This window comes from Notamacropus eugenii, chromosome 3, assembly GCF_028372415.1.
Source record: "Notamacropus eugenii isolate mMacEug1 chromosome 3, mMacEug1.pri_v2, whole genome shotgun sequence".
In the NCBI taxonomy this organism is placed as follows: domain Eukaryota; kingdom Metazoa; phylum Chordata; class Mammalia; order Diprotodontia; family Macropodidae; genus Notamacropus; species Notamacropus eugenii.
The window spans coordinates 223,136,026-223,160,771 of record NC_092874.1 but is presented as its reverse complement, the minus strand read 5'-3'; the positions used below and the strand labels follow the sequence as shown (position 1 = coordinate 223,160,771).

Below are 24,746 nucleotides of genomic sequence, written 5' to 3'. Positions count from 1 at the left end.
AGATGGAGAAAAATTCGGAACTCAAAATTTTACAAAAATAAGTGTTGAAAACTATACGCGATTGGAAAAAATGAAATACTATTAAGGAAAAAATAAACAAATTAGATAAGCAACACAAAGAAATAAGGAGGCAGGTAATAACATGGGAAAAAATCTTGTAAAATAAAAAAAGTTCAAAAAAGTAAAATAAATAAATGAAAGAAAAGAAATAATGAGCAAGTGGATTTCAGAAAAATCTGGAAAGAGTTAGATGAATTGTTGCTAAGTGAAATGAGCAGAACCAAGATAACATTGTACACACAAAATGGACTATGTGCTATGATCAACTATGATTGACTTAGCTCTTCTCAGCAATACAATGATTCAAAACAATTCCAAAAGACTCATGACAGAAAATGCTATCCACATCCAGATGAAAAAAACCATGGCATCTGAATGCAGATAAAAGCATAGTATTTTTACTTCTTTTTGTTTTTTGTGGCTTTTCCCTTTTGTTCTGTTTCTTCGTTCATAATATGACCAATGTGGAAATATATGCACAGGTATAACATCTATCACACTGCTGGCCATCTTGGGGAGGGAAGAGAGAAGGGAGGGAGGGAGAAAAATTTGGAACTCAAAATCTTATAAAAATGAATGTTTATCTATCTTTACATGTAATTGAAAAAAATAAAATGGTATTTACAGAAAAATAAAGGGCATGATAAAAAAACAAAAATAGCAATGATTTAGAAGAAAAAGAAAAAAGAATAAAAATAAATAAAGAAAAAGTGGCAAGAATACACAAAACTATACAAGACAGATCTTAGAAATCATCAATAACTACAATGGTGTGGTGGCAGATCTAGAGTTAGACATCCTAGAGAATGAAGTCAAGTGGGCCTTAGGAAGCATTTGCTAGTGGAAGTGATGGAATTCCAGCTGAGCTATTTAAAACCCTAAAAAATGATGTGTTAAAGTGCTGCACTCAATATGCCAGCAAATTAGGAAAACACAACAGTGGCCACTAGATTGAAAAAGATCTGTTTATGTTCCAATCTGAAAGAAGGATAATGCCAAGGAATATTCAAATTAGTAAACAATTATACTCCTTTCACGTGCCAGCAAGGTTATGCTTAAGATCCTTCAGGCTAGGCTTCAGCAATCTGTAAACTGAGAATTACCAAAAGAGCAGGCTGGTTTTCAAAGAGGCAGAGGAATTAGAGACCAAAATGTCAACATTTGCTGAATTATTATTATTTTTTTTTAAATTTAACTTTTAACATTTATTTTCACAAAGTTTTGGGTTACAAATTTTCTCCCCTTTTGTCCCCTCTCCCCCCCAAACCCAAGCATTCTAATTGCCCCTGTGACCAATCTGCTCTCTCTTCTATTCTCCCTCTCTGCCCTTGTCTCCGTCTTCTCTTTTGTCCTGTAGGGCCAGATAGCTTTCTTTACCCCTTAACCTGTATTTCTTATTTCCTAGTGGTAAGAACATTACAGTTGATCCTAACACTTTGAGTTCCAACTTCTCTTCATCCCTCCCTCTCCACCCCTTCCCTTTGGAGGACAAGCAATTCAATATAGGCCAAATCTGTGTAGTTTTGCAAATGATTTCCATACTAGTTGTGTTGTATAGGACTAACTATATTTCCCTCCATCCTATCCTGTCCCCCATTACTTCTATTCTCTTATGATCCTTTCCCTCCCCATGAGTGTCGACCTCGGATTGCATTCTCCTCCCCATGCCCTCCCCTCTATCCTCCCCCCCACCCTGCTTGTGCCCTTGTCCCCCACTCTCCTGTATTGTGAGATAGATTTTCCTATCAAAATGAGTGTGCATTTTGTTCTTTCCTTTAGTGGAATGTGATGAGAGTAGACCTCATGATTTTCTCTCGCCTCCCCTCTTTATCCCTCCACTAATAAGTCTTTTGCTTGCCTCTTTTATGAGAGATAATTTGCCCCATTCAATTTCTCCCTTTCACCTCCCGATATTTCTCTCTCACTGCTTGATTTCATTTTTTTTTTAAGATATGATCCCATCCTCTTCAATTCACTCTGTGCACTCTGTCTCTATGTATGTGTGCATGTGTGCATGTGTGTGTGTGTACTCCCACCCAGTACCCAGATACTGAAATGTTTCAAGAGTTACAAATATTGTCTTTCCATGTAGGAATGTAAACAGTTCAACTTTAGTAAGTCCCTTATGACTTCTCTTTGCTGTTCACCTTTTCATGCTTCTCTTCATTCTTGTGTTTGAAAGTCAAATTTTCTTTTCAGCTCTGGTCTTTTCATCAAGAAAACCTGAAAATCCTCCATTTCATTGAAAGACCAATTTTTCTCCTGAAGTATTATACTCAGTTTTGCTGGGTAGGTGATTCTTGGTTTTAGTCCTAATTCCTTTGACTTTTGGAATATCCTATTCCATTCCCTTCGATCCCTTCATGTAGAGGGTGCTAGATCTTGTGCTATCCTGATTGTATTTCCACAATACTTGAATTGTTTCTTTCTAGCTGCTTGCAATATTTTCTCTTTGACCTGAGAATTCTGGAATTTGGCCACAATGTTCCTAGGAGTTTCTCTTTTTGGATCTCTTTCATGCGGTGTTCTGTGGATTCCCTGAATATTTATTTTGCCCTCTGGTTCTAGAATCTCAGGGCAGTTTTCCTTGATAATTTCATGGAAGATGATGTCTAGGCTCTTCTTTTGATCATGGTTTTCAGGTAGTCCCAGAATTTTTACATTGTCTCTCCTGAATCTATTTTCCAGGTCAGTTGTTTTTCCAATAAGATATTTCACATTATCTTCCATTTTTCCAATCTTCTCGCTATGTTCTGTGATATCTGTCTTTCTCATAAAGTCCTTAGCATCCATCTGTGCCATTCTAGTTTTGAAAGAACGATTTTCTTCAGTGAGCTTTTGAATCTCCTTTTCCATTTGGCTAATTCTGCTTTTGAAAGCATTCTTCTCCTCATTGGCTTTTTGAACCTCTTTTGCCAATTGAGTTAGGCTAGTTTTCAAGGTGTTAATTTCTTCAACATTTTTTTGGTTCTCCTTTAGCAGGGAGCTGATCTGCTGTTCATGCTTTGACTTCATCCCTCTCATTTCTCTTCCCAGTTTTTCCTCCACCTCTCTAACTTGATTTTCAAAATTCTTTTTGAGCTCTTCCATGTCCTGAGCCCATTGGGTGGGCTGGGACACAGAATCCTTGATTTCTGTGTCTTTGTCTGATGGTAAGCATTGTTCTTCCTCATCAGAAAGGAAGGGAGGAAATGTCTGTTCTCCAAGAAAGTAGCCATCAATAGTTTTATTTCTTTTCCTTTTTCTGGGCATTCTCCCCAGCCAGTGACTTGACCTCTGAATATTCTCCTCACACCCACCTCGCCTCCTGGTCCTCCCAGCCAGCGTTTGGGGACTGGGATTCAAATGCTGCTTCCCGCCTTAGGGCTTTTGGCTGGGGCAGGGCTGCTATTCAGTGTGAGAATTAAGTTCAGATGGTCAGGTCGGGGCAGGGCCACCTCTCAGGCTCAGATCCCTCAGGGGGTTTATGTACAGACCTTCCACAATGGATCCAGGCTCCCGCCCGCTTGGGGAGCCCCTGTCTGCAACCGCCTCTCAGCTTCTATCTCCCGGGGGGGGCCCGAGTCATGGGGCCACCCCACTCCCCTCTCGACCCGCCAAAGAGACTCTCTCACCGACCCCCGTCACCTGTGGGTGGAGGGGCTTGTGCCGCCGCTGGAGATCCAGTCCCTGAAGCCTGCTCAGATCTGTACCTCTCGGAGCCGCGGCCGTCGCAGGTCTGGGCTAGGCTCCGCGTCTGCAGCGCGACGGACCTTTTACGAGAGGTTTGCAGGTCCCTCTGTGGGTGGAGAGACCCGCGTGGCCACTGGAGATCCCGTCCCTGTAGCCTGCTCGGATCTTTTCCTCACGGTGTCACGGCCGCTTCAGGGCTGCACTCAGCTCCCAGTCCCGGAGCCCAGTCCGCAGAGCGAAGGACCCCCCGCGAGAGGTTTGCAGGTCTCTCCGGAACAGAAATCTCCCTCGCTCCAATATTCCGTGGCCTCTGGGTGCAGAATTCACCGTGAGTTGATCCCCTCTAGCCGTTCTGTGGGTTGTGGGTTCGGAGCTATGTGTATGTGCGTCTTTCTACTCCGCCATCTTGGCTCCGCCCCCCCATTTGCAGAATTATTGACAAAGCAAGGGAATTCCAGAAAAACATCTACATCTGCTTCATTGACTACACTAATCCCTTTGTGTGGATCACAAGATGTGGCAAGTCTTCAAAGAGATAGGAGTACCAGATCACCTTATTTGTCTCCTAAGGAACCTGTGTGCAGGCCAAAATGTAATAGTTAGAACTGAACATGAATGACTGATAGATTTAATATTGGAAAAGCAATATGATAAGGCTGTATATTTATTTAATTTATATACAGAGTACCTCATGCAAAATGCCAAGCTGGATGAATCAAAGGCTGGAATTAAGGTAGCTGGGAGAAATATTAAAAAATCTCAGATATGTAAATGATATCGCTCTGATGACAGAAAATAAAGAGGAATTAAGAAGCCTCTTGATGAGGGTGAAAGAGGAAAGTATAAAGGCTGTTTTGAAGCTTGGCTGTTGTCCTTTGTTGTGGAAGAGGACCAAAAATGACATCACTGTGCTAGAGTCAAGTTTCAATGTATCTGACTGTGACTGCTCAGACCAATATGAGCTCAGAATGCTCTATCACTGGTCCGGCACAAATAGTCTGTGTGAGTATTTGGGGTGGATACTTTAAATTTGCACATCCTGTATTTCCTTTGAGTTGTTTCAATTCTGCTTTGCTCATAGAGTACAGCACCTTTTCTTTATTAGTGTGTTTTGACCACAGAGTGGTCTCCACCAGCCAGAGTAATCAGGCCAGGGTTAGGTAAGCAGACAATTTTTAGGGCACCTTTTCTAGCTGCTTCCTCACACCAGAAGGTGAGAAGTGTGATCCTTAAAAGGCTGCTCAGACACCCAGGGGGCTACTGAATCCCACTGTTGCTTCCAATGAGCAATGACAAAAGCTTAACAACAACAACAACAAAAACTACGATGTTGGCAATGGGTCCCATCACTTCCTGGTAAATAGGGGGAGAAGAAAAGGAAATAGTGTCAGATTTTATATTCCTGGCCTCAAAGATAACTGCAGGTGGCAATTGCAGTCATAAAATTAAAAAATGCTTGCTTCCTGGTAGGAAAGTCATGGTAAATATGGATAGCATGCTAAAAATGAGCGACATCACCTTGCCAACAAACATCCATGTAAATAAAGCAATGGCTTTTCTAGTACCAATGTATGGCAATGAGATATGGAGGACCATAGATCAATGCTTTTGAATTGTGGGGGTAGAGAAAACTTTTGAAAGTCCCTTGGACAGCAAGAAGATCAAATCAGTCAATACTTAAAGAAATTAATTCAGGTTATTCACTGGAAAGTCAAATTTAAGCTAAAGCTTAAATACTTTGGCCGTATAATGAGAAGATAGAACTCACTGGAAAAGATCCTTGTTGGGAAAGACTGAAGACTAAAGGAAAAGGGAACAACAGAGGATGAGACACATAGTGTTGTGGAAACAACAAATATGAACTTGGACTGACTTCTAGAGATGATGGAGGATAGAAGGGCCTGGTGTGCTCTGATCTATGATGGGGTCATGAAGAGTTGGACTGAGTGACTAACAACAACAACAAACTTTAAAGGCTTGGACTAATGATATGCTAGAGGGCAAAAGAGCTAAGATTACAACCAAGAATCACACAGCCAGAAAAAGTAAGTACAATCCTTCAAGGGGGAAAATAGACATACAATGAAATAAAGGACTTCCAAGCATTTCTGATGAAAAGCCCAGAGCAGGAAATTTGACTTTCAAATACAAAACTCCAGAGAAGCATAAAAAGGTAAATAAAAAAAAGAAATCACCAGGGATCTGATAAGGTTAAATTGTTTACCTTCCTAAATGGGAAGATGACATTTGTAACTTGTAAGAACATCATCATTACTAGGGAAGTATGTGTGTGTTCGTCCTTCATTGCCAAAGAAGACCATGCCATTAGAGAAATAATGACATGACTTGCACTTGACTTTGCTTTGAGTGAGGGAGGGCTGTGCAGGTCACCAGCCTTACTTCTCCTCCAGAGCCATCTGAATCCTATGACCAGATATTCATCAGGATGACTGGAGATGAACATAGACAAAGGATGTGGATATGCCTTGACTATGATGAGATAATACCTAAAAGAGTACAATTAAAGGGTGAGAAAGAAGAATGCACTAGGAGAAGGAGGAAGGGAGAGATAGAATGGGGGAAATCATCTCAAATAAAAAAGATGCAAGAGTTTTTATAGTGGAGGAGAAAATGGGAGAAGTGAGGAAAGTGCTTGAACCTTACTGTCATCAGAATTGGCTCAAAGAGGGAATAATACACATATTCAGGTATAAAAAGCTATCTTATCATATAAAAAAGTAGGATGGGAAGAGGATAAAAGAAGAGGTCCCTGCCTTCTTCTGCTAATAGAAGGGAGGGCAGATTGGGGTGGGGGTGATAGTCAGAAGTAAACACTTTTGAAGACAGATAGAGTGAAAGGAGAGAGAGAATAGGAAAAACAGCAGTGGGGGGAGGAATAAGATGAAAAGAAACATACAATTAGTAATTGCACCCGTGAAAAAAATTTTACTGCAAGAATCTCTGATAAATGCCTCATTTCTCAAATATATAGAGAGTTCAGTCAAATTCATAAGAATACAAGTCATTTCCCAATTGATAAATGGTCAAAGGATGTAAACAGGTAGTCTTTAGATGAAACCAAGAATCACCTACCCAGCAAAAGTGAGCATAATATTTCAGGGGGAAAATGGTCATTCAATGAAATAGACGACTTTCAGGCATTCTTGATGAAAAGACCAGAGCTGAAAAGAAAATATGACTTTTAAATACAAGAATCAAGAGAAGCATGAAAAGGTAAAAAGGAAAGAGAAATCATAAGGGATTTACTAAAGTTGAACTGTTTACATTCCTACATGGAAAGATAATACTTGTAACTCTTGAAATTTTTCTCAGTATCTGGGTAGTTGGAGGGATTATTCACACACACACACACACACACACACACACACACACACAGACAGAGAGACAGAGAGCACAGGGTGAGTTGAATAGGAAAGAATCATATCTAAAAAAATAAAATTATGGGATGAGAGAGGAATATATTGGGAAGAGAAAGGGAGAAATGGAATGGGACAAATTACCTCCCATAGAAGAGGCAAGAAAAAGGTTTTCCAATGGAGGGGAAAAGGGGGGAGGTGAGAGGGAAAAAGTGAAGCTCATCACATTTGGTTCAAGGAACAAATAACATGTACACTCAATTTGGTATGAAAATCTATCATACACTACAGGAAACTAGGGGAGAAGGGAATAAGCAGGGTGGGGGGATGATGGAAGGGAGGGTAAATGGGAGGAGGAAGTAATCAGAAGTAAACACTCTTGGGGAGGGAAAAGGTCAAAAGAGAAAATAGAAGAAATGAGGGGCAAGATAAGATGGAGGGAAATACAGTTAGTCTTACACAACATGACTATTATGGAAGTCATTTGCAAAACTACACATATATAGCCTGTATTGAATTGCTTGCCTTCTGAGTGGAGATGGGTGGGGAGGGAGGAAGGAAGAGAAGTTGGAACTCAAAGTTTTAGGAACAAATGTTAAGAATTGTTCTTTGAGTACAACTGGGAAATAAGAAATACAGGTAATGGGGCACAGAAATTTATCTTGCCCTAAAGGACAAGAGAAAAGATGGGGATAAGAGAAGGGAGGGTTGTTAGAAGGGAGGGCACATTGTTGGAAGGGGCAATCAGAATGCAAGGTGTTTTGGGGTGAGGGAAGGGGAGAGATGGGGAGAAAATTTGGAACTCAAAATTTTGTGGAAATGAAGTTGAAAACTTAAAATAGATAAATAAAAATGAATTTATATATAATTGAGGGAAAATAAAATATTGAATAAAAAAGAAGAAAAGAAAGAAAGTCAATGAGCCATCAAAAATTAGCAAAAGAAAGCAGGAAAAATTTCAAATGAGGAAACAGGCAAGAAAAACCATGTAAGAAATATCATGTTAAATTTGAATTATACAAGAAAAAAATAACCAAGCCATACATTAGTGGAAGAAAAGGTTAAAGTGTATGTAATAAAATTTCAGTTTCATATGTAATATTTTTTGTTTTTCTTTACAAATTGAAACATTATGTTTGCTAATGTTTCTTAAGTTCATAATAAAAAATATTTTAAATAAAAAATACATGTTAATTTTTTAAATATATATAAAAGAAGTTCATAGTTTCTTACGCAATCTTCTTTCTGGTCCTACTTTGTATCTTGAAATGTTTGTGTGAATTGATGATTTTTAGTTTCAAAATATAAAATGGAATTTATAAAGAATAATCGGTCAACTTGGGAGCTGGGCGCCAGCACTGTGCAACCACAGGTAGGTCATTTGACCTCTCTGAGCCTCCTTTTCCTCACATGCAGCCTATGTCTCCTGGACTCTGCTTTCTACTCCATGGAACCCAAGTTCAACCTACCTCTCTGACTCTGCCCATCCTATAGAGTCAAGAAGAACTCGAGGGATATTGCTAAAATAAAGACTGGGCATGATTCACTTCTAGGTAGAATCTCTCCAAAATGTGGATAATGTTATGTTCCTTCTAGAAAAGTCATTTAATTATTAAAGAGAGGTAGGAAAGGGAGGGAATTTAGAACTCAAAAATTATAAATAAAAAATATTTAAAATTGTTTTTACATGTAATTGAGAAAAATAAAACCATTCTTTTGTTAAAAAATCATTCAAGTTACAACATTAATATTACGTAAATGAGAGGTATTTATTTCATCCACCACAGATGCAAAAGATTTAAAGAACAAATACAGCAACTATAAAACAATCAATGAGTACATTATCATAATGATAACTTCCCCCAAAAGACAAAGGCCTTTTGTGGGAATTCTGAGCAAGGATTTCACGTTCATTTCAGATCTGCACTGTCTAAGAAGCTTACAAAGTCCAGATCTCCTGTCCAGTCAAGGCCTGACTTTCTTTACTACTTCAGCTGTAGGATAGTTGTAGTGGTGGTGGTCATCTCTGAGAGTTATGCAGTTGCAAAAAATCTTTTTCCTCTGGTTGGCTGATCTGATCCTGATCTCAGGACCTCGACCCATGAGATAGCTGTCAAGGCTGGTAATGTACATTTATTAGGATTGCTAGTTGCTGACCTGTGCTCAAGGAAGAAAACAGGAATCAGAGACGTGAGGTCTATCTCAGGTTGCCAATTTCTACAGTAATTCTACCCTTGCTGTTTGTCAGTAGGGGAAAGAAATCACCTCCTCCCCCTTACAGGAAGTCCAAGGGAAGGAAGAACAAGCAGAGGAAGAGAGGCCTGAAGGAAAAGGGTCCAAAACGAGGGCAGAGCCTTTTCTACTGCTCTTCTTATCAGTGACAGAGAGGATCTTGACAACCCGCTGACATCTGGTTACTATCAATGCAAGATGCCCAGTTCCTGGGGACCAATCAGGTATTGCTCTGATTCCCCAGCATAGAGCATGTTCAATTCTATGAATGTCACAGTTCAGCAAATTAAAGTTTGGGGGTTATTTGCTGGATAACCCTGCTACACCATGAAATGATGTAGAGTGGGTAAAAAAAACCACAAGTAAAGTAGCTCCCTGACTACAACTAAACACTTTCTCACTTGGAGGATCTGTAAGAGGCAGTGTGGTGCACTGAGAACATTTGACTTTAAATGAGGAGATCCCTGTTTGAAGTCCACCTTTGACAGCTGCTATCAAAGCAAGTGACTTGACCACAGGAAAGTCAGTCCCCCTCTCTGAGTCTCAGTTTCCTCATCTGTAAAATATGGATAGTGATACTTGTATAACCTCTCTCACAGGCTTACGTGAAGAAAGCATTTCCTCCGTAAACCTTAAAAGTGCTATAGAAATGAGGGATCCTTAGCTCTTCACAGCAATGCAAGGACCTAAAACATTTCCAAAGGACTCATGAAGCAAAATGCCATCCACATCTGGAGGAAGAACTGTGGAGTGGGAACGCAGAATGAAGCAGACTATTTTCTCTTTTGTTATGTTTTATTTTTCTCATGATTGCTCCCATTCGTTTTAATTCTCCTGTGCAACATGACTAACATGAAAATGTGTTTAATAGGAATGCATGTGTAGAACCCATATAAGATTGCAAGCCATCTTGATGAGTGAGGGGGAAAAAATTTGGAACTTATGGAAGTGATTGCTGAAAACTGAAAACAAATTAATAAATTTGGGGGAAAAAATAAATGAGGGATCTTATTATCTCATTGCTGCGCACTAACCCTTTACTTTTTCCCCCTAGCTATTGCACTCCTTAAGGTGACTATTTCAAACCTTCTATTCTCCTCTGAATCAACCTACACCATCCCTTCTCTCTTCTCTCTCAACAGAGGACTTTGCCAGATATTTTGCTGAAAAAAACTGAGGCCATCTCTCAGGGGTTCCCTTTTCTTCCCAATTCTACACTTCAAATCTCCTCAACATAATCCCCCATTCTCTACTTTACTCCAATCTTAGAGAAAAGGATGGTCTCCTGTGTCAAGCACTTGCTATGTCATTTTTATTCTACCTTTACAACATTTCTTATGTCCATTCCCTTCTCCCCAACTCATGTAGCCACCACTCTAGTTCAAGCCCACCCCCTCTACCCCCCATACCTCCCCACCATCACCTCTCATCTGGACTACTACAATCATCTCTTTTTTGGTCTCCCTGCATCCAGCTTTTCTCCTCTCCAATCCAATCTCCACACAACAGCCAAAGTGCTATTCCTAAAACTAAGGCCTAACTGCTTCTAAAATAACTGTTTGGCATTTATAGCCTTTCACAATCCAGCTCTAACCTCTCTTTCCAGATTTCAAAACACTAGCCTCCATGCTTCTTTCTAATAATGGCTCTAGAGATGAAAGTTGTTTACTGAGATATGTTCCCCACTGCTGTGGAAGAGAAAGTACATTATGGCCTTCAACAAGTTGATACCAATGCAAATACACTCAATGTCATTAAGAGCTATATCCTGAAGAAAACTGCAATACACTGTTGGTGGCTGAATTTGCTTAATTTCTTATATTTAGGAATGAGACAGGTCATCTCCCAAACAAAATTTTCAGTAGTCAGAAAAACCCTGTGAAGGAACTGCTGCACCTAAGAGGCCACGAGGAACTGTGCTATAAGGACTTTGTGGGCATGTACTCAGAAGAAAAGTGTTTGATTTCCTGCAGGGCTGGAGAGATGGAAAAAAGTTGCCAAATACCCCCCAGGGCAAACTGTACTAGTTTAATAAGTTTAAGCAGTACAGCTTCCCACTTAAATCACAGACTGCAGTATCTTGGCTTTGCTCTCTGAGGGACTTCTAGAGAGGCCCTGCATAGCTAAGGCTCCAGGTGACCTCCTCACTCTTACAAGAAATGGTTCCTGATTGCACATGGCATATATGGGCAATTCTGAGCGGGCAGTCTTGCAAGGGCTGGAGCTCTCTGGTTCCCCAGTAGAGGCCAATTGAAAATCAGAGGAGTTTCCTGTGCTGGAGAGGATAGCTGCTAACAGAAAAAGGAACCCCAGCCCTGACATGATCAGCCAGAATCCCTTGAAGTTGCCTGCGCCATTCCATGTGGAGGTTTCTGACCTTTATCAACTCTGAGAGACCAACCAGGGACAGTGATACTGTATATAGGGGCAGAGTCAGGCACCAGGAAACAACATTCACCCTCAGCCCATATGGTGGAGTCAGGCCTCAGCAATGAAAGCACAGTCCTGGCACAGGGGGACAAAGTCAGGCCTCAGTAGTATAGTGCCCAGAGTGCTTCTGCCCTGACCTGGGGGATGGTGTCAGCACAGGTTAAGGTGATACTCTTCACATGAGAACAGACAGACCTGGGAATAGGAGAACAATGTTTAGCTCAGCAGAGGGGTGCAGTGGCAACATTTTTAATAGTGCTCCAGTCCTAGCACAGGGGGGCAGAATTTGATCATGGCAGACTGGGCACTGGGCAGACCCAGACAGGAGTTGCAGTGGGCACCAGTAGCACTGAATGCTCAATAATAACAGAATAGGCCCTGGCATGTAAACAAAGGGCCTTTGTTTACTATGATTCAGAACTGAATGGCCTCCAGCAGCACAATACCCAGTAGTCACTGGACAGCTGCTCCCTGCTCCTTTCTGACAATGAGGGGCAGGTGAAAGTATCTACACAACCCCCATAGAAGAAAGGAGACTGCCCCTTAGTGTTTTCTAGTAGGGCAAAGATTTAATATTCTCTCCTCCCACCCCACCACTTCCATGAAGTTCTTAAGGAAGGAGAGGCCCTAGTTGGTGGCCCAGGGAACATGAAGTGGGTTGTGGTAGAAGGCAATTTTCCCTGACCCATGATGATGCCAGTGCAGGAAATGTTATCTTCTACTGTAGCTCTGACGCTCCTGATGGTCTTGGTGCCACTCCTGGTCACGTTTACCTCCTTATATCAAGAGATTCATTGTGAAGTGCAAAGATTTGTCATCACCCACCACATGGACCAGATCTTTTAGATGTATAACTCAGTACTTGAAGAAATTCTGGTCTTTGTTATCCCACATTCAGTCACTCCTCCAGGCGGCTGTGACATCATTTACTTGTCTTATGTCTTTATGTTTTAGTTTTCCTTTTCCTCCTTCAGTGCTGCCTATCAGGCTTCTTTCATCCCAGAGGCAGGACTACTGTAGGCCTAAATTCACTTAAGGCATTTAAGAGGAAGCATTACCCTGCCAAGACAGCAGGAGTAAAGACAAGGATTTGCTTGAGTTCTGCCCTAAACCCCTCCAAATACCTTTAAATAATGACTAAAATTCTAGAGCAGCAGAACCTACAAAAAGATGGGGTGAAACAATTTTCCAGCCCAAAACAACTTGGAAGGTTGGTGGGAAAGGTCTGTTGCACCAGGGTGAGAGAGGAGCACAGTCCAGTACAGGCCCTACCAGTTCAAACATGGCTCAAACCCAGAGCAGGCCTCAGGATGATTGAATCAGTGGCAACAGTGGCAGTTTCCAGACTTCTGATGGCAAAGTGATCAGACAATTGATCAGGAGATTTATAGGGGTCCCTGTGCTGGCACAGGGGCAGGACTCTGTTGCATTGCTTATATTTGGATCCAGGTCACAGTCACAGGTGACAGTCCCAGGGCAAGGAGGAGCACTAGCACAGCAGAGGTTGTAGTTACAGTGGAGCAGGGACCCTGGTCTCAGTTCCAGGGTGGAAAGAGTGCTTGTGGGTACCCATAAACCTCCATTTTATTCATGTAAGCATTCAGAGATATAAAACTTCCCCTAAGAAATGCTTTTGTTGCATCCTATAATTTTGGTAGGTTGTCTCATTATAATCATTCTTTTGAATTAAGTTATTGATTATTTCTATGATTTCTTGTTTGACCCACTCATTCTTTAGGATTTGATTATTTAGTAAACACACCTCTCCCTAGATCATACCACCTTGGAAGAGCTAAAAACTTACAGGTCCACAGAATTATCTCTGAAAACAACTGAAGCTTAGAACAGTTGCCCCTCCATTCCAGAAGTGGAGCCCCACTTTAGCATAGAGTTAAAAGTCAAGAAACAGGCTGCAAACGAGCAAACAACAACAACAAAAAAATACTGAACATAGAAAGTTACTGTGGTGACAAGGAAAATTAAAACACACACTCAGAAAAAGACAAAAAAGTCAAAATTCCTGCATCCAAAGCCTCAAATTAAAATATGAATTGGTCTCAGACCATGGAAAAGCTCAAAAAGGATTTTGAAAATCAAGTAAGAGAGGTTGAGGAAAAATTGGGAAGAGATATGAGAGAGATGCAAGAAAATCATGAAAAATGAGTCAACAGCTTGCTAAAGGAGACCCCAAAATACTGAAGAAAATAACACCTTAAAAATTAGACTAACCCAAATGGCAAAAGAGGTGTTTTCAAAAGGATGGGTGATGTATTTTGTCAATAGCTTTTTCTGCATCTATTGAGATAATCATATGATTTCTGTTAGTTTTGTTATTGATATGATCAATTGTGCTGATACTTTTCATAATATTGAACCAGCCCTCCATTCCTTGTACAAATCCTACCTGATCAAAGTATATTATTCTTGTGATAAGTTGCTGTATTCTTTTTGCTAATATCTTGTTTAAAATTTTTGCATCTATAATCACTAGGGAAATTAATCTATTAGTCTCAGTTTTGGCTCTTCCCAGTTTAGGTATCAGCATCACATTTGTATCATAAAAAGAATTTAGTAGGACTCCTTCTTCACCAATTTTCCTAAATAGTCTATATAAGTATTGGAATTAAGTGTTCTTTGAATGTTTGATAGAATTCACTTGTAAATCCATCTGGTCCTGGAGATTTTTTCCTGGGGAGTTCATTGATGGTTTGTTCAAGTTCTTTTTCTGAGGTGGGGTTATTTAAGTATTTTGCTTCCTCTTCTGTTAATTTGGGCAATTTACATTTTTGTAAATATTCATCCATTTCACTAAGACTGTCAAATTTATGGGCATACAGTTGGGTAAAATAATTTCTAATTATTGTTTTAATTTCCTCTTCATTGGAGGTGAATTCACCCTTTTCATTTTTGATACTGGTAATTTGGTTTTCCTCTTTTTTTTTTTAATCAGATGGACCAAAGGTTTATCAGTTTTATTGATTTTTTTCATAAAACCAGCTCTTAGTTTTATTTATTAGTTCAATAGTTTTCTTAATTTCAATTTTCTTAATTTCTCTTTTGGTTTTCAGTATTTCTAATTTGGTATTTAATTGGAGATTTTCGATTTTTTTTTTTTTTTTAGCTTTTTCAGTTCAATGTCCAATTCATTGATTTTCTTTTTCTCTATTTTATTCATGTAAGCATTCAGAGATATAAAACTTCCCCCTAAGAAATGCTTTTGCTGCATCCTATAATTTTGGTAGGTGGTCTCATCATTATCATTGTTTTGAATTGTTATTGATTATTTCCATGATTTGTTGTTTGACCCATTCACTCTTTAGGATTTGATTATTTAGTTTCCAATTAATTTTTGGTCTATCTTTCCAAGCCCCTTTATTACGTATAATTTTTATTGCATTATGATCAGAAAAAGATTCATTAACTATTTCTGCCTTTCTGCACTGGATTGTGAGGGTTTTATGCCTCAGTACATCATCAATTTTTGTGTATGTGTCATGTACTGCTGAGAAAAAAGTATATTACTTTCTATTCCCATTCAGTTTTCTCCAGAGGTCTATCATATCTACCTTTTCCAGAATTCTATCCTCCTCATTAATGTCTTTCTTATTTATTTTGAGATTAGATTCATCAAGTTCAGAGAGGGGAGGTTGAGGTCCCCCACTAGTATAATTTTGCTATCTATCTCTTCCTAAAGCTCCCTTAAGTTCTTGTCTAAGAATTTGGATGCTATACTACTTGGTGCATATATGTTTAGTAATGATATTACTTCATTGTCTATGGTGCCTTGTAGCAGGATATAATTTCCTTCCTTATCTCTTTTGATTAGATCTATTTTTGCTTTTGCTTTGTCTGATACTGGGATTGCCACTCCTGTGTTGTTTTTTTACTTCAGTTGAAGCATAACATACTCTGCTCCAACCTTTCACCTTTGCCATGTGTATACCCCTGTTTCAAATGCATTTCTTATAAAGAACATATTATAGGATTATGATTTTTAATCCATTCTGTTATCCACCTCTATTTTATGGGAGAGTTCATCCCATTCACATTCACAGTTATGATTACTGTCCGTGTCTTTCTCTCCATCCTATTCCCCCCCTCCATTTATGTTTTTATTTCTCCGTTCTCCCTTCCCCTCCTCAAAAAAGGTCTACTTTTGACCACCACCTCCCTCAGTGTTCCCTCTCTTCTAATCACCCCCTCCCTTTTCTTTTCCTTTTCCTCTCCTACTGCCTGTAGGACAAGTTAGATTTCTGTACTTAATTGAGAATGTTATTCCCTCCTTTAACCAAATCAGATGAGAATAAAACTCCAACAATGCTCATTTCTCTCCCTTCTTTCCCTCTACTACAATATGTTTTTGTGCCTCTTCATGTGATATAATTTACCCTTTTCTGCCTCCTCCTTTCTTCTTCTCCCTTCACATCCCTTAATTAGGTTTTTTTATCATCACATCACTTGATTTGTATCCACACTCTATCTATCTTTCACAGGTTGTAATAAATATACAATTCTTAAGAATAACAAGCATCATCCTTTCATATAGAGATGTAAACCGTTTGCCCATATTAAATAACAAGTTTTTTTTTTCTGTTTCTCCTCTGTTTACCTTTTAATGCCTGTCTTGGGTCTTGTGATTGAAGATCAAATTTTCTATTGAGCTCTGGTCTTTTCATCAGGAAGGTTGGGAATCCCTTCGTTCACTGAATGTCCATCTCCTGGACATTCTGGGTAATTGATCCTTGGTTGTAGTCTAAGCTCCTTTGCCTTATGGAATATCATATTCCAATCCCTCTGATCTTTTAATGCAGAAGCTGCAAGGTCTTGTGTGATCCTGACTGTAGTTCCTCAATATTTAAATATTTAAATATTGTTTCTTTCTAGCTGCTTGCAGTATTTTCTCCTTGACCTGATAATTCTGGGATTTGGCAACAATATTCCTTGGTGTTTTCAATTTGGGATCCTTTCAGAAGGTGATCAGTGGATTTTTTCAATGACTCTTTTGCCCTCTGGATCTAGGACCTTAGAGCAGTTTTCCTTGATGATTTCTTGGAAGAACCTGTCTAGGCTTTTTTTTTCATCATGGCTTTCTGGTAGAACAATAATTCTTAGATTTTCTCTCTTGGATCTATTTTCCAGATCAGTTGTTTTTCCAATGAGATATTTTACATTTTCTTCTATTTTTTCATTCTTTAGATTTTGTTTGACTGATTCTTGATACCTCATAGAGTCATTAGTTTCTACTTGCCCAATTCTAATTTTTAACAAATTGTTTTCTTCAGTTAGCTTTTGTATCTTCTTTTTTAAAGAATTATTTTCTCCAGTTAGGTTTTCTATCTCTTTATCCATTTGGCTGACTTACTTTTTAAGGAGCTGATTGTATTTTTAAAATCATTGGTCAATTTTTCTCCTACCTCTTTGATTTGACTTTTAAAATCCTTCTTGAGCTCTTCCAAGAATGCTCTTTGGGCTTTAGACCAGCTCGTATTCCCTTTTGAAGTTTCAGATGTGGATATAGTGTCAATACTGTCCTCTTCTGAATTTGTATTTTGTTCTTCCCTATCCCTGTAATAAGATTCTACGTTCTTTGCTTTTCTAATTTGCTTCTTGCTCTTGGTGATTGATTGTCTTTTTCCTGGTTTTTAAAGTGGATCTCTGTTTCTGGGGCACAGGGGACTCTGTCCCACATTTCCTGTGCTGGGAGCTAAGGTCCTAGTTACTGGTGTTGTGTACTGTTGCCTCTGGTTCTTTCAACTAGAAGCTACACATAATGCTTTAGTTTACCTGGTGCTGAGCTGGCTGGTGTGTGCCAAGTTTGAGGCCAGGTGAAGTCTGAGTTTCCCTAGGGTTACACTGAAGCTCATGGTGTGAAGTATGGGGGAGGAGTGGTCTGGCCACTGGAGATCTCCTCCTCCCCTATAGCTACACTAACCCCATCTATGCTGGTGTGTGCTCAGTTCTCTTGGCTGTGCTAAGGCATGCCTGGGGTCCTGGTGTTGGCAGTTACCAGCTCCACTCCCCAGGGCTCAGGATCTACTGCTGGTTCCCTCATGTGGAGCTTGCTGGGACTCTTCTGGTCCTGCACTGGTCCTCTTCAGCCAGAGCAAGAGGGACCCTTCCCGTTGATCTCCTTAGCCTTCCAAGATGAAAGACTGCTATACCTTTTCTGATGTCTCCACTATTCCAGGATTTTTCCTGGGGCAATACTCTCTGGGTTTTTCAAGGTCAACAAGGGAGGGTGAGAGCACTTACAGTTTATTCTGCCATCTTGGGTCCAGAAAGTTCAAGTAGGTGACTTTCAAACATTTAGTCTGAGAGCTAATAGCCCGATGAGTAGCTGCTGAAGCTGCCAGGGGCTCTGCACTTCTCTCTCACCCAGTTCTGCCAGAGTCCAGTCCTGTGCTGAGTGGTTTGGGAATCAGAACTGCCACTGTGATTCAGCCCAACTGGGGCCATTCCCACTCTGCTACAGCCCTATCTGTGCTGATGTCTCCCATGTGTTCTACACTCCCCCAGCCCAGTGTAACAGATCTTTCCCAGATCCTTCCCTTTGACCTTTCAAGTTGTCCTGGGTTGTAAATCTGCCACACTCTGTCCCCCAGTGGATTCTACCACTCTAAAATTCATTCAGATTCACTTCTTAGAGGTATCTGAAGGAATTTTTGGATCAGTTCAGGTGAGTTCCTGCTTTCACTTTGCCATCTTGACTGCACCCCCTCAAACATTCCTAATGAAAAGATCAGAGCTGAAGAGAACATTTTACTTTTAAATACAAGATGTAAAAGAAGCATAAAAAGGTAGACAGTAAAGAGAAATCATAAGGGATTCAATAAGGTTAAACTGTTTATATTCCTACATGGGAAATGGTATTTATAACTCCTATGAACTTTCTCTTTATTAGGGCATTTAGAAGTATAAGTGTGTATTAAAAAAAAAAAAGAAAGCAGAGGTGTGAGTTGAATGTGATGGTATGATTATGTAAAACAATAAAATTAAGGGATGGGAAAGAAGAATGCACTGGGAGAAGGGGAAAGGGAGAGGTAGAATGGGATAAGTTGTCTGACATAAAAGAAGCCTAAAAGAGATTTTACAGTGGAGGGGGAAACGGGGGAAGTGGGGAGAGGGGCACATGAACTTACTCTCATTGGAATTGACTCAAAGAATAACGTACACATTCTGTTGGGTATAGAAGTCTATCATGAAATATAGGAAGGCAGAAAGGGAAGAGGATAAGAAAAGGTGGGGGAAAACTGCTAGAAGGTAGAGCAGTTTGGGGGAGGTAAAAGTCAGAAGCAAAATACTTTTGAGAATGGACAGGGCAAAAGGAGAGTGAGAGTGTAGGATAGACAAGGGGAAATAGGATGAAGGGTAATATATAGTTGGTAATCATCATGAAAAAAAAATTTTACAGTGAGTTTCTATGACAAAGACTTCATTTCTCAAACTATTGAAAACGGAGTCAAATTTATAGAAATAAAAGCCATTCCTCAATTAATAAATGGTCAAAGAAAAGTAATCAAAGTTATCTATAGTCATATAAAAAATGCTCTAAATCATGATTGATGAGAGAAATGCAAATTATAACAATTCTGAGCTATTACTTTACACCTGTCAGATTGGCTAATATGAAAGAAAAGGAAAATTACAAATGTCGGAGGGGATATGGGAAAATTAAAACCAACGTACCATTGATGAAGTTGTATACTGATTCAACCATTTTGGAGAGCAGTTTGGAACTATGCTCAAAGGCCTATAAACTATACATACTCTTTAACCAAGCAATATCGCTACTAGTTCTGTATCCCAAAGAGATCATAAAAAAGGAAAAAGAATCTAAATGTACAAAAAATATTTATAGCAGCTCTTTTAGTGGTGACAAAGAATTGGAAATTGAGGGTGTGCCCTCAAATTGAGAATTGGCTGAACAAGTTGTATATGATTGTGATGGAATACTATTATGCTTTAAGAAATGATGAGCAGGATGCTCTCAGAAAAACATGGAAAAACTTTACAGGAACTGATGCAATGTGAAATGAGAAGAACCAGGAGAACATTGTCCAAAGTAATAGCAATGTTGTACAATGATGTGCTATGAATAACTTAGCTATTCTCACCAATACAATGATCCAAGACAATTCTATAGGACTTATGATGAAAGGTGCTATTCATCTACAGAGAAGGAAATGGTAGAGTCTGAATGCAAATCAAAGATACTTCTTCTTTACTCCCTTTATTTTTCTTGGGGTTTTTTTGTCTGTTTTCTTTCACAGAATGACTTACATGAAAATGTGCTTTGCATGACTATACCTGTATAATCTATGTAAAATTTGTTGCCTTCTCAATGAGAGGGAGAGGGAGGAGGGAGAGAATTTGGAACTCAAAATTTGAAAAAAGAAAAGAATGTTATAATTGTTTTTATATGTAATTGAGGAAAATAAAATATTAAATAAGATTTAAAAAATAAAGGAGAGGTATCTCTGTTACTTGGTAGCTGGATGCTCTCTGGGACAACCATCAACTGAGAGATTTTGTGATGCCATAATCTAGGGGAAACAAACATCCAGACAGATTCCTAGAAACAAGCTCATAGATCCAGGCTCTTCCTAGCTCCTGCTGTGCTGACCTTTTCAGTCCCAGCCCACGGGGGTTCCCAGAGATGGAGTCAAAGGTTCTGAGTTTGGAGCAGTATAAGGATAGGAAGCAGAGAGTGTTTTTCCAAAATAACAGGAAGTGAACCCTGGGGATATTTCCTTTAGCCCATCTTCTTCTTTGGAAGTTCTGTCTCTCTTTCTGCGGATGGGGGAAGGGATCAAGAATCCTTTATTTACTCTACCCCCAGCCATGCCCATTGGTCCCTGGTGGACTTATCCTCCAGACCCTCCAGTGGGTTAGGTGTGTTTGGTTGTGTATGCTGTTCTGGGGACAGGAAATGCCTCTGTCCCCTCCCTTGGAGATGGAGGAAGAGCAGAGAGTCTGCTGATCTTGGAACTGATGTTCCTGGGTCAAGTACAAAATAAGACAGAGAAACTGTTAAAATGGAGAGTTTTCTTTTGGACACTAAAAACTCAGGTATGAAAAGTTAAATCTCAGCATGAAACCAGAGAAAAATTTGTACTTTGCCAGGGGCGTCAGTAGATCATCCAATAGCCCTTGTCCACTCCTGATTGACAAAGAGATGGAGACTCCAACTCTCAGCTTTCTAGGTCTCCAACTCATTAAAAAGAGTATTTCCTCTTTGTGAATAACTTCAACAAACTGGACATTATCAGATGTGTGTACACTGGGTCTGCCTCTGCTTGGTATTTGTGAATTGAGTTACCTGGCACTAGCATAAAACCTTGAAGAAAGGGTGGGAAAAGGGAGTTGAGGAAAGGACATTTTAACTAAGAGAGAAAAAACCTATTCAAATGTAGTCAAGATATGATAAAGATGAAATTTTCTGTTGTATTTTTACAGAATTATTTTTAATAAATATAAATCCATGTAAAAAAAAGACTTTAACACCAGTGAAGTGTGGTAGAAGCAATATCCCAACTCTTATTCTTGACACATATCCTTAAATATTCTTCCCCTGCTATGTCTAAGTAAATCATCCCTTTAAAATTATGGAATGACTTATGAATGTTTCATTTCATTCCAACACAGGACTTAAACTACCAGGGTACTATTAACCTGTGACAAGCCTAGACCAAAATAACCTTCATTTCCAAATATTTTCCATCCTCAAACTAATAGGAAGTCGCTGTAGCCTAGTGAGCAGAGAAGTAACATGATGAGATCTGGCCTTAGAAAGATCATTTTGGCAGCTGTATGTAGAAAGAATGAAGAAAGAAATTTGAGGCAGCAAGACAAATTAGGAGGCTATTGCAATAGTCCAGGTGATAAGGGCCTGAACATGGTGGCCATGAAAGATACTGGAAGATTTGGGAATGGATTGAATTTTGAAGAGGCAAAAAGATAAAGTGGTGGAGAGTACTTGATCTGTAGTCAGAAGACCTAGATTCAAATCTTGGTGCTGCCAAGATGCCATGTCACTTAACCTCTCTGAGCCTCAGTTTTCTCACCTGTAAAATAAGACAGTTGGGCTAGATAATTCAGCTTACAATTCTATGCATTTCTAAGTTACTGCTTTGGGGGTTTGGGAGCAAAGATTAAAGTTAAGTTTTGTGCTTGCCAAGTTTGAGATGTGTGCAAAATATCTAGTTTGGCATATTTAATCAGCAGGTGGAAATGCACTACTTGAGTTTAGCATAGAGACTTGGGCTGGATATACAAATCTGGCTTATGCAGGATTGGAGTTTAGGAGAGAGATTAAGGGTGTATACATAGACCTGGGAATTAGGTACATAATGATGAGATGATAATTGATGAGAGCTGATGAGGTCACCAAGTAAAAGTAATAGTGAAAGGAGAGCAGGGTGCCCAGGCTGGAGTTTAAGATCCATTCACAGTTCAGGGCATGACATGAATAATGATCTAGCAGAAGAAACTGAAAAGAAGTCAGCTAGAGATAGGAGAAGAGCAGTGTCACAAAAACCCAGAGAGGTCAATAGTGTCAAATTCTGTAGAGGTTAAGAATGAAAATTAATAAAGGGCCATAAGATGTGGCAATTAAGAGATCATTGATAATTTTGGAGATAGCAGTTTTAATTAAGTCATGAGGTTGAAAGTCAAATTGCAAGGGTATTTTTAATTACATATTCCTTAATTTTAAAATGAAACTATTACATTTTAACCCTTTTAAGCCTGATTACTTGTAAAGGGAACCAGTAGCTACCCCTGAAAAATACCAGACACTTAGAGTCCCAGATTCTACCCAGATGAGGTCAATATGCCAGAGAAGTGAGAAGTCCTCAAAGTGGGGTCCTTCATGTTTCTGATGCAAGGGCTACATAGTAAGTGTAGCATTAAACTATATTTTCAAGAAAAATTGTTGAGCCTTACCAGGCAAGTATCAACAATTCCATCTTCTTCACCTGCACAAAATGAAGTCACAGCAACTCGTCCTCCATAACTTTCCGCTCTATTACAGGTGTTCCAGGGAATATAATGTACTTCAGCTTCTTGCAATGTATTTGAAGAATTGCCTATAATAAAAATCCATAAACTATTTTGGTAATCAAGTATTTCACCAAATAGTGAGACAGATATTTTGGCATTTAGTAGATTTTTATTAAAAATGAGAAGACCTTATGCTAGATTCAATCCTAATCTACATTTATGTGGTATAGATTATGGAATTAATCTGTAAAATCTCACAATGACATAGTCATGTGAATTAACTTCTCAAAGAAAAGCATTTTAATCTATCCACCCACCTTCCATTTCTGTTACTTCTTGAACCCAAAATGGAAGACAAGCAGCAGAAAGTATAGGAGAGAGTAACACTCCAGGTGCCACTAAAGGACAGATTAATACTGCTATCAGGCAGTTATATTGTGCAATGAATACAGCATTGAGCCTGAAGTCAGGAAGACCTGAGTTCAAATCCTGCCTCAAACACTTAATAGCTATGTAATCCTGAGCAAGTCACTTCATTGTTGTTTGCCTCATTTTCCTCAACTGTGAAAGGGATACTAAAGGAATACTAAGCACCTCCCTTGCAGGGTGATGTGAAGATCAAATGAGATCATATTTGTGAAAGTGCTTAGCATGAAGTAGGCACTGCCATCTAGTAGGCACTAATAGATTATTATTTCCTTCCCTTCCCCCACTAACGTTCCAGCCTGACCAAGCAGATTTTGTCAAAAGAATCTATAGGGGAAGCAACCACAGATTAAATATCTATGCCTGACAAATACTTGCCACAGAAAACCTGGCAATTAAGCCCACTCTTCTGGATCATATGTTCAAAACTGCACTGATATATTTTAAGAGTTGAGAGGATTCAAGCAATTCCAAGTCATTCATAAGCAACTAATAATGTGTTTCTATTCAAACTACACAGTAAAGATGACAGAACAGCTGGGCAGATCACACAGGGAATGTCCTAACTTCTTCCTTTCTCTACGGTACAAACCCTGTGTAATCAGACCAGAACAATAGCGGTATGGCTCCCTACTCAACATCTCTGTTTGGACCTTTACTGACATTCCCAAACTTAAAAATCATGAACTAGACCTTTTCATCTTCCCTCAGCTCTCCCATCAATTGTCAGTGAGACTGCCATCTTCTGGATTCCTTCTGCTTCTGATCTTTAAACTTCCCATTAAATAGGAAAAGAAGAGGATTAACGTTCAACCTTCACTAAAAACTGTTTCTTCCTCCATGTCTCAGGCCTGGGCATTGTTTTTTACCCTTAATTCTAAATTACCCACAGCTGATTTTCCATATATCAAGGGAAAGAACATCGCTCTGACATTTTTCTCATCACCTGTTTTTGTTATTTTGTTGACCTGCAGGCTACATTTATTTTTCTGCTTCCTCTTCTTCCCTATGCAGCCTGCGACCCAGCAAACATGCCCTTTGTAACTGTAATAAAAACTACACCCACAGAAGACTCAGTATTGATTGACTGATGTGCAGATGGCACTGGGGAGCTGGTAGGTTGGGCAGACAATCATCGCCTGAGACAGAAGCATGAACATGCTTCCACGGCTCTCCCTCCCTTCAGTGGGGGAGTAGGGGAAGGGGACTTCGCTAGCAACTTACTTCCTGTAAGGGCCTGACTTGCTTCCAAAGTCCCCAGAGGCAAATGGCCCTAAGCCAAGAAAAGGAAAGAGAAAATACCCAGTTCTCTAAGTTTGCTCCCTTGTGCCCTCCTATTCTTACCAGCTCTCAATCTAGAGGAATAGGAATCCCAAATTTACATACCAGGTTTTTGAACAGGCCAATATCATTCCCTCACTTCGTTCAGCTATCCTGAATTAGCTCCCAAGTAACCAGGTTCAATTTGAACCAAACTTTTCAACTCCCTAGAGTTAACAGGGCTCTCTTTGTTATAAGCCTTAAATAAAATATACCCAAAACTTAGCA

General features: G+C 39.5%; 1 protein-coding gene across 2 annotated transcripts in view; it reads right to left on the bottom strand.

Annotated features, from left to right (window-relative positions):
- Positions 1-24,746, bottom strand: part of TMPRSS12 (transmembrane serine protease 12) — a 59,575-nt gene that overhangs the window by 16,724 nt on the left and 18,105 nt on the right. For both annotated transcript variants that reach the window (XM_072654680.1, XM_072654681.1), the window contains one exon: positions 22,716-22,858. In XM_072654680.1, coding sequence (XP_072510781.1) covers positions 22,716-22,858 — 143 coding nt within the window. The remainder of the gene's footprint in view (positions 1-22,715; positions 22,859-24,746) is intronic.